The sequence below is a fragment of the Phocoena sinus genome, chromosome 3 (genome assembly GCF_008692025.1).
Source record: "Phocoena sinus isolate mPhoSin1 chromosome 3, mPhoSin1.pri, whole genome shotgun sequence".
In the NCBI taxonomy this organism is placed as follows: Eukaryota; Metazoa; Chordata; class Mammalia; order Artiodactyla; family Phocoenidae; genus Phocoena; species Phocoena sinus.
The window spans coordinates 5425324-5436434 of NC_045765.1; the positions used below are offsets into that span (position 1 = coordinate 5425324).

The 11111-nt window shown below is 38.7% G+C and overlaps 1 protein-coding gene across 1 annotated transcript in view; it reads left to right on the forward strand.

Moving 5' to 3' along the window:
- The window catches only part of ADGRE1 (adhesion G protein-coupled receptor E1), a 46066-nt gene extending 39092 nt beyond the window's left edge, over window positions 1-6974 (forward strand). The window contains exons 20-22 of the mRNA XM_032627090.1: window positions 3365-3533; window positions 3647-3751; window positions 6540-6974. Of these exons, the coding sequence (XP_032482981.1) occupies window positions 3365-3533; window positions 3647-3751; window positions 6540-6545 (280 nt within the window). The 3' untranslated portion in view covers window positions 6546-6974. The remainder of the gene's footprint in view (window positions 1-3364; window positions 3534-3646; window positions 3752-6539) is intronic.
- The last annotated feature ends 4137 nt before the right edge of the window (window positions 6975-11111 follow it).

Here is an 11111-nt window from a genome sequence, read left to right on the forward strand (position 1 = left end):
GGCAAGTTACATAACCTCTCTGAAACTCAGTTTCCTCATCTGTAGAACGGGGATGCTAACACTGCCCATTTCATGTGGCTTATGAAGCATTTAGTACAGTTCCTAGGAGGAGTGAGTGTTTCCTGTATTAGAACTATTAATATATTCTCTAATTCTTCTACTGTGCATACTTATATGTACATATTTACAAAACCAGAATCATACTATTTTATTTTTATAACCATTTTTCTCTTAACAACATGTAATGAATATTTTTCTATTTAATTAGAAATTGTTGACAATATCTTTTTTTTATATATAGTGTTTCAGTGTAAAGACCTAGCACAATTTATTTAAATCATCCCTTATTTATGGACATTTAAGTTGTTTCTTTTTTTTTTTTTACTATTATAAACCATCCTATCTTGAAATACCCTTGTAGGCAAATCTTCTTACACATCTGTTGTTATTAAATACAATAATAGTATGGAGAACAGTATGGAGGTCCCTTACAAAACTAAAAATAGAAGTACCATATGACCCAGCAATCCCACTACTGGACATATACCCAGAGAAGACCATAATTCAAAAAGACACATGCACCCCAATGTTCATTGCAGCACTATTTACAATAGCCAGGTCATGGAAACAACCTAAATGTCCATCGACAGATGAATGGATAAAGAAGATGTGGTACATATATACAATGGAATATTACCCAGCCATAAAAAAGAATGAAACTGGGTAATTTGTAGAGATGTGGATGGATCTAGAGATTGTCAGAGTGAAGTAAGTCAGAAAGAGAAAAACAAATATCGTATATTAATGCATATATGTGGAATCTAGAAAAATGGTACAGATGAACCAGTTTGCAAGGCAGAAATAGAGACAGATGTAGAGAACAAACATATGGACACCAAGGGTGGAAAGTGGGAGGGGGGATGGTGGTGGGATGAATTGGGAGATTGGGATTGACATGTATACACTGATATGCATAAAATAGATAACTAATAAGAATCTGCTGTATAAAAATATAAATTAAATAAAATACAAAAAAAATACAATAATAGGCATGAAATTGCCCAAGTCAGAGTAGGTTGCATTGTAACACTGTTAGTATATATTGCAAATCGTTTTCCAGAAAATGTTTGCATTTGCAATAGTGCTTGTTTACCTGCACTAAACTAGTGTTTATCATTTTTATTGTTTTCCTGAATTAATATATGAAATTTACAATCTCATTATTTTAGTTTCATATATATATATTTTATCTTACAGATGTGGGATTTTTTCATATTCTTATAGGCCATTTGTTTTCTTAACTTCATCATTCAACTAAAGTTCATTTTAAGAACCTACTCAAACCAGACATTGTCTAGCTTTTATCAGCAGTAAACTGATAACGTCCTTTACTTATTTTCCTGTCAGTGTCCAATCCCTCACTCCTCTTGAATATTTTTTTAAAGTTATTTTTTAAAAGTTAGTGCAAAAAGTTAAAACAAAGTTAATACATACAATGGTAAGAAAAATTAAGTAGTGAAAAAGGGAACACATATAAAGTCATTCTCTATCTCTCCCCTGACCCCCTGGGTCCCCAGATCCCTCCTACCCTAAGCAGCCATTATCACTTAAGTTGACCTTCCTTCCAGAATATTCTATACTTATATACCCATTACATAAATGATAGGATACTGTACGTATTATTCTGCACTTTGTGTTTTCCACATATTATGTAGCTTACATCATATCAATACTTAAGATTAAAAACAACTAACAAGGGGCTTCCCTGGTGGCGCAGTGGTTGAGAGTCCACCTGCCGATGCGGGGCACACGGGTTCGTGCCCCGGTCCGGGAAGATCCCACATGCCGCGGAGCGGCTGGGCCCGTGAGCCACGGCCGCTGAGCCTGCGCGTCCGGAGCCTGTGCTTCGCAACGGGAGATGCCACAACAGTGAGAGGCCCGCGTACCGCAAAAAAAAAAAAAAGTTTTTATAATCTACTCTTTATCTCTATAGATTTGTCTATTCTGGACATTTCTTATCAATTGAATCATACACTATGTGGCCTTTTGTGTCTGACTTCTCTCACTGAGCAGCACGTTTTCAACGTTCATCCACGTTGTAGCGAGCGTCAGTGCTTCATTACTTTTTATGACTGAATAATATTCCAGTATATGGATGGACCACATTGTGTGCATCCATCCATCTGTTGGTGGACATTTGGGTTGTTTTAGTTGCGGGATAAGTAAATAGGGAATGGTTCCTTGATAGGTACATAGTTTACTTTTGGGGTGATAAAAATGTTTTGGAACTGGATGGCGATGATGTTTGTACATTGAGCTCAATGCCACTGAGTTGGTTAATCTTATGGTATGTGAGTTTTGCCTCCAATAAAAAGGAAAGCTTCATAGTATTTCATATGATGGCTTCACGGTTCACTTGATGGGTCCCAAATTCTTGGACAGGTAGGTCCTTCTAGCCTTTAAAAAATTTTTTATTGAAGTACGGTTGATTTACAATGTTGTATTAATTTCCGCTGTACAGCAAAGTGACTTAGCTTTATATATATATTCTTTTTTCATATTCTTTTACATTGTGGTTTATCACAGGATATTGAATATAGTTCCCTGTGCTATACAGTAGGACCTTGTTGTTTATCCATTCTATATATAATAGTTTGCATCTGCTAATCCCAAACCCCAAATCCATCCCTCCCCCTCCCTCTGCTTTGGCAACCACATGTCTGTTCTCTATGTCTGTGACTCTATTTCTGTTTTGTAGATAAGTTCATCTGTGTCGTATTTTAGATTCCACATGTAAGTGATATCATATGGTATTTGTCTTTCTCTTTCTGACTTACATACTTTATCATACTTAGTGTGATAAAAATGGCATTATTTCATTCTTTTTAATGGTTGAGTAAATATTCCTTTGTGTGTGTATATATATATACATAGAAATGTACACGTATATACAGACATATATACATATATATACAACATATATGTGAGATATATATATATATATATATATACACACACACACAAACCACATCTTCTTTCCCTGTTGATGGACATTTAGGTTGTTTCCATGTCTTGTCTATTGTAAATAGTGCCTTCTAGCCTTTTATTACTACAGACAATATTGCATTAAATACATGTGTCCACACATCTTTGTGTCCACGTGTATCTGTAGGCCAATTGCCTTTTCAATGTCTGTAGGATTTGATTTTCCTACCTCTAGGCTTGGAGCCTCTGTTCCACATTTATTCTCACCCAGGTGACGGGTCACATGGTGGCAGCCTCAGGCTAAACCTGGGAGAGTGGTGGCCCATGAGGACAACAGCCACCTCCTAGAACCTTATCCTCTGCAAATCTTCCCCTCCAGGTTACTGACATTCAAAGCCTTTGCTCAGATCTTCATCTTGGGGTGTTCCTGGGTGTTGGGCATTTTCCAGATTGGACCCATGGCCAATATCATGGCTTACTTGTTCACCATCATCAACAGCCTGCAAGGAGCCTTCATCTTCCTCATTCATTGTCTGCTCAACCGCCAGGTAGGTAGCTGCCGCCTTCCCAGTCCCCTTCCTTCCAGGGCTCATGCCTCTGCCCACACATGGCCCTGCATCTAAGAGTGATTCAACTCCCCGTGATGTGTCTCCACCTTCAGGTACGGGAAGAATACAGAAGATGCATGACCAGGAAGATCAAACCCAGCCCCCAGTCCGAGACCTCAGGGATCGTACTGTCATCCGTTCCCTCCACTTCCAAAATGGTGAGAGTCTGCATGTTGTACGCAGGTTCTGGTCAGACAGAAAGTCTGCTTCTTAGCAATACTAGACAGCACCGTATGTTGAGTACCTACTGTGAGCTAAACACGTACACGGGTATTAACTCATTTGATAAAGTTTGGGGTTCAAGGGTGGGGGTTTGGGAGCCAGACTGCCTGGGTTTAAATGCCAGCTCTGCCCCTCAGTAGCTATGCAGACTAAAAGAGACAAAGTCATGACTCACAGATATAAAATAAGCATCTGTCAAGGATTTTATTCTGCTCATTAATCAGTGAGGGAAGTGGCAGGTGTTATAACTGGTTCACAAGAGAACGCAAAGAACAGACGTGTGTGTGTATTACACCATACATATAATGTGTACAATGTATATAATGTACACATAATACATAGCACACATATAATGTACACAGTGTTCACAATGTATACATAATCCATAATATTACTACTTTATATATATGTATGTTCTTTGTGTTCTCTTTTGAACCAATTATAACATCTGCCTGGTTTCCTCATTGATAATTATATGTAATATATAGAACATATAATTATATATTATATAATTATACATATAATTGTAAATATACAGACATTATATATAATTATTCACATTACAATATATAAATTTTATATTATATAATATATATATTATATATACATTTCCTATATAATATCTATAAATTATACATAATTATACATAATTGTATTTTATACATAATTATAAATATAAAGGCATTATATATAATTATTAATATTATATAATATAATCATACATATAATTATAAATATACAGACATATATAATTATTAGTATCATATAATATATTTAAAATTCATATATGTGTATTACTGATGTATTAATATATGTGAATTAAATACATATATAATCTCAATAATATTGAAATGAGAGTGCAAGTAAAGGAAAAACAGATTTTTCCATGAAATTATTTTCCATCACTGTCAGTTATTTAAAATTTACAGAATTGTAAAATAGCTCCACCATAGATCAGATAATACCCAAAGGGGTATCCTCTAACAATGCATCATTTTTGTTCGAAGCGCACATTTTCCTCTACACAATGGATCTCATCCAATCTTATGGCTACAAACGCCATCTATTAGCAATGACCCCCAAATTATAAATAATGTGCAGTTTAGCCCCCTCTCCTGAATTCTAGACTCATATGACCTGCCACCTTCCAAATGCCCCCACTTAGATGTCTGATAGATGTCGCAGATGTAACACGTTCCAAATGAGCTTCTGATTCCCCTGCCTCTCATTTCCACATAGGGTCCTCTATTTTTCTATTGCTCGGGAGTGAAGGTGTGAAGTTAACCTTGACTCTGCTTTTCTTCTCACTCTCTTCCATCTCTGATTCATCAGCAAATCCTGATGACTTTTTCTCAAAATGGATCCAGAGTCTGATCGCTTCTCTTTCCCTTCATTCCTTCCACTGTGGTCCAAGTCCAAGTCTCTAGCCAGGATGATGGAAATAGCCACAAAAGGGTTCTTCTGCTGCCTCTCTTACCTTTTCCCTGCCCTACCTTTGGTCTATTCTCCCTACAGCAGCCAGAGGGCACTCGTGAACCCCTGAGTCAGGTCACATTCCTTCTCTGCCTACAACACTCCATGGCTCCCACCTTAGAGTAAAAGTCAAAGTCCTCCTGGTGGCCCACAAGGCCTTGTCTAATCTGACTCTCTTTTCCTTTTTGACCTTGTCTTCTATTAATTGACCTCTCGCTTCACTCTGCTCCACCCTCACTGGCCTGCTCAAGATTCTTCAAACATGGCAGGCTCATTTCCTCCTTAGGAACCTTGAACTGAATGCCTTGAATGTTTTTGTCCTGATACCTGCATGGACAACTCCCTCACTTCCCTCACATCCTTCAAATCTTTGTTCCAGTCATTTCTTATCAATGAAATTTCCTCTGACAACTGTATTTTGTGCAGCCTCCTATTCCCCTACCCTGGTGTTCATGCTTCCTCCACGCACCTTGCCTTGATTTTCTTTTCCATGCTGTCCACTTTCTAACACTATAATTTCCTTATTCATCTCATTTAATTTTTATGGTCTTCCATCCCCCACTAGAAGGTCTTATTTTTTTTTCACTGATGTATTCCAAGCACAAGTAACTAAGATCCAGTGGCTTAAATAAATATGAAATTCTTTTTCTTGCAAGAATAGAAGTCCAGAGTTAGGTGTTGCTGGTATTGGTTCTGTTGCTTAGTGGTATTGTTAAGGATCTAAGCTCTCCCTAGATTTCCTTTCCACTGACAGCATGTTGACTTTTTGTCAATTATTTTCATGGTTGCAAGATGGCTGCCATAGCTCCAGACATTGTGACCACGTTCAAGGCAGGAAGGAGAGGGATGGGGCAGAGTGGTAAACTCTCCTTTCAACCTTCTCCCTTTAACAGGAAACAAAAGCTTTTCCAGAAGCCCCTTAGCAGATTTCCCTTTCACCTAATTGGTCAGAACTGCATCACATGACTACTCATAGTTACAAAGGAATTTGAAAAAACAAGTATTCTGCTTTCTAGCTTCTGGAATGGGAATATCAATAGTAAAGAGGTTGAGAATAGCTTTTGAGTCTGCCAACAGTGCCTGCCACACTAGGCGTAATCACTGTTAACATTTAAGTGTTTATCCTTATAGTTTTTATTGCCATATTTATCTCTGTCTGTATTTATAAGACCCATGCCCACATAGATCTGATCCCTGGACCCACATTTGTACTAATCCTGCCACTGTTTCTGATTCTAATTTCTCTCACAGGGTTAAAGTCCTTTCTTGCTTTCAAATACACTATGAAACAACATTTCAGGAAAGCAGGTGCCTGCAGGAGCCTTCTCTGAAATCTTTTCTTCTCGGCTTAATATGGAAATGCAGGATCTTGCCAGCACCAGAACTTTCTGGGAAATTCGGATCATGGACGGATATGTGGGATGGTCTTCCCATGGCTTCACGCCCTGCTGAGAAACAAGAGTTCCTGTTCCAGCTTACCATTTTATCTTCTGTGTTCTGCAACTCTTTGACTTTCCAGAGTTTTGCAGAGATAACAGATCGCAGTGCAATGGCGGGACCAAGAACTTCTGGCTACCATTTTGTTTTGTCCTAAGTCCATTGATGTGTGGCTTCAAGAGTGCCTCTCCAGCATCTATCACATGCTTGACACAGAGAGTAGCCCTCAATAAATGATGTGTCTTCTGACTGACTGCCTTCCCTTTCAACAAAGAACCCTCCTGCTTTTATAGAAATGGTCAGTAAAATTGTAAGGAGAGCCTCAGGGGATAAATAAAGCACACACACTTATAGGCAGAAACACTTAAAAGAGTTATGTTGCTAAGTAGGAGCAGTCAAAGGGAATTAAGAGGTACAAACTTCTAGGTGTAAAATAAATAAGTGACAAAAATGTAAGGTTCAGCAGAGTGAATATAGTCAATATTTTATGATAACTTTATATGGAGTATAATCTATAAAAATATCAAATTACCATGCTCTACACCTGAAAGTAGCATAATACTGTAAGTCAACTATACTTCAATTGAAAAAAAAAGAAGGAAGTGAAAATTCAACATGTAGATCTCCCCTCTGTGGCCACTTTAATAGCTCCCTAATCAAAGTGTAGTCTGTGGACCAGAAGAATCAGCCTCACCTTGTTAGAAAAGTAGAACATCAGGTGCCACCCCAGATCTGCTGAACCAGAGCCTGCATTTTTTTTTTATTTTGTTTTATTTATGTACTTTTTGGCTGCGTTGGGTCTTCATTGCTGTGCACGGCCTTTCTCTTGTTGCGGTGAGTGGGGGCTACTTTTCGTTGTGGTGCACAGGCTTCTCTTTGCGGTGGCTTCTCTTGTTGTGGAGCATGGGCTCTAGGCATGCGGGCTTCAGTAGTTGCAGCACATGGACTCAGTAGTTGCAGCACGTGGGCTCTAGGGCACGTGGGCTTCAGTAGTTGTGGCGTGTGGGCTCAGTAGTTGTGGTTCACGGGCTTTAGAGCACAGACAGCCTGCATTTTAATGAGATCCTCAGGGGATTTGTGTTGTACTCATGAATGTTCTAGAATATTCTAGAATATTCTTCTGTTTTCCATGCTGATAGCTCAGCTTGTCTTTAAAGCCAGAAAGGAAACATTTATTTTGGGACTTTACACCTGCCATTCCCTCTTCCTATGACATTTTTCCTCAAAATCTGATTCATTGTTATCCTCTCTTTGAGTCTCAGCTTAGTCATCCCTTCCACTAGGAAATATTCTTTGAATCTCTCTTTTTTAAAAAAGTGAAGTATAGTTGATTTACCATATTATATTATTCTTTGAATCTCTTGAAGTAGGATTAGATATCATCTCTGTGTGTCTCCTAAGGCTTTGTTGAGCTGAAACAAATAGACTGCCAGATATTTCTCCAGCAAAAATGGGTTTATTTGGTATCAGTGGAGAATTGCAATTCAGGGTCTGCAATATGCAACGTGTGGTGAGCCACATGCAAGTTCCTGTACAGCAAGGGAAAGAGAACTCTTTTAAAGAGAGGAAAAGGAAGTTAAGAGGGCTATAGTAAACAAAGAGTCCAAGGCTTTTACTGGCTGAGTCCTTGCCAGGAAAGAAGAGAAGTCTTTCTTTTTCTTGGGCTCTGCTATCAACACAGGACTTGAGAACTCCCTTTTTTAACCTCCCAAATCTATTTACTTTAGCTTTCTGTTTATTAATTCTTTTTGTACAACTTCATGCTTTCTAGCCCTGTACTATAATTTCCCTTTTTTTGGGGGGGGGGGTGTCTCCAACAAACTCTGAACTCCATCTGTACAGAGAATTGTATTTAGTAGGTTCTCCATAAATACGTTGAATGAATGAGGGAATGAATGAATTCTCTCCTTTTTAAGCTGAGACCCAGAGAGCTTAAGTACCTTTCTCAGCATTACACAGCTGTAGGTCGCTGAGCTGGGCTTTGAGCTCTTGATAACAGAGCTCCTCTTCCAGATCCTTGGCCCCTTGCCTTCTCTTCCTTTGACCTCATGAATTCTTGGGGACACAGAGAAGAGACTAAATATTTAGTTTGAATCAACTTACCACTTAGGATTCAATTGGCTCAGTAATAATCATGTGTTGGAAAATTTGATAGCAACATTAAACTTGGTTGTCAGAGGCTTGGTTTTTTTCATTTGTGGCAGCCACAACTTGGGAGGGGGTTGACACATGTTTACAAACGAGGGTTCATTTTTGATGGGTGGGTCTTCAATGCTTGGCTTATCCAGAGTGTTCAGTACAGCGGTGACAGTTCTAAGGGATATTGAAATGAGATAGCACAGCTCTTACATTTAGCCAATATAGGTAGATTGATTGCATCAGTGGCCTCAAGACGGGTCTCCATGTCTCCACACCCCTTCCCTGCAACTTTGTAACTCCTTCCCACTCTGACTCAGACTTGGCTTTGAGACTTGCTTTGGCCAAAGGAATATTAGCAAGTGTGACTCAGAGGTTTCAAAAGTGAGTGTGCCATCCTTTTTTCCCTTTACATGGTTAATCTTACTTGATTTGGCATACCTGCCTCTGCCATGAGAATATGCCCAGGATAAACTGCTGGACATATGTGAGAAACATATGGAAGAGAGTTTAGTAGTCCTATTATACCAGCTGAGGTTTTCCATAATCAGCCACTTAGCCAGCTTGTAGCTGACTGTGGTCATATGAGTGAGCCCAGCCAAGATCAGCACACTGCCCCAGCCAACCCACAGACTCAGCAGCAACAATGAAACCTCATTTTTTTCAGACACTTAGTTTCATGGGTGGTTTGCTATGAAACATTACTTGTGACAATTGCCCCATCTGACACAGTAGCCAATGGGTTGTCAACATTTTGCATTTGATTACAACAACTTGAAATAGACAAAGAGAAAGGTTGGATCTCCATTTCCTCTTAGTTATTAGGACCTATAAATCTATAATGGTTGAATTAAAGTTCTTTCTGAAGAAGATCTGTGCAAGGCTTTATCTGTTTCTGCAACAGTGTTACGTGTTGGTCTAAAATACAGTCACCTTCAGGAATCCTATATTTCTAAAGTAAGTGGGTAAAGTTGTGATCTCCACACTAGGATTTTTTCTTACTATAAACATCAAGCTTGGTGTATTTCTTCACCCCCATGTCTCATATGCCTCCACTAGAGGGAGAAAAGACACAGGATAAAACCTGCATAGTTCTTAAATCCCATAAAGTGCAATAACATTGTCTTCTTACAATCCAAATAATTTATGGCGTCCTTCCACTGCAAAATACAAATCCATCCAGTCAAGTAATATTTATTGACCAGTGACAATGTGCCTTCCCATCTCTGATCATTAAAGTAGTTGAAAAAAATTGAAAAGTTGAAATGTAAGGATATTAGGATGTAAAATATTATTTTAAATTTAAATATCTTATTTATAACAACCAGAATTTATGGAAATTTTACTTTCTTTGTTTTACTAGAAGCCAACTCATCAACAATATTTTCAAAATCAAGTTCTAGGAAAAAAAAATGAACCTTTAAAAAGTACATTTAAAAAGAGTATGTAAAAAAAAAAAAAAGAGTATGTAAAAATGTTTGCAAATGAAGCAACTGACAAAGGGTTAATCTCCAAAATTTACAAGCAGCTCATGCAGCTTAATATCAAAAAACCAAACAATCCAATCCACAAATGGGCAGAAGACCTAAATAGACATTTCTCCAAAGAATATATACAGATTGCCAAAAAACACATGAAAGAATGCTCAACATCATTAATCATTAGAGAAATGCAAATCAAAACTGCAATGAGATATCATCTCACGCTGGTCAGAATGGCCATCATCAAAAAATCTAGAAAGAATAAATGCTGGAGAGGGTGTGGAGAAAAGGGAACCCTTTGCACTGTTGGTGGGAATGTAAGTTGATACAGCCACTATGGAGAACAGTATGGAGGTTCCTTAAAAAACTAAAAATAGAACTACCATACGACCCAGCAATCCCGTTACTGGGCATATACCCTGAGAAAACCATAATTCAAAAAGCGTCATGGGGCTTCCCTGGTGGCGCAGTGGTTGAGAGTCCGCCTGCCGATGCAGGGGACACGGGTTCGTATCCCGGTCCGGGAAGATCCCACATGCCGCGGAGTGGCTGGGCCCGTGAGCCATGGTCGCTGAACCTGCACGTCCGAAGCCTGTGCTCCGCAACGGGAGAGGCCACAACAGTGAGAGGCCCGCGTAACGCAAAAAAAAAAAAAAAAGGCGTCATGTACCAAAATGTTCATTGCAGGTCTATTTACAACAGCCAGGACATGGAAGCAACCTAAGTGTCCATCGACAGATGAATGGATAAAGAAGATGTGGCACATGTA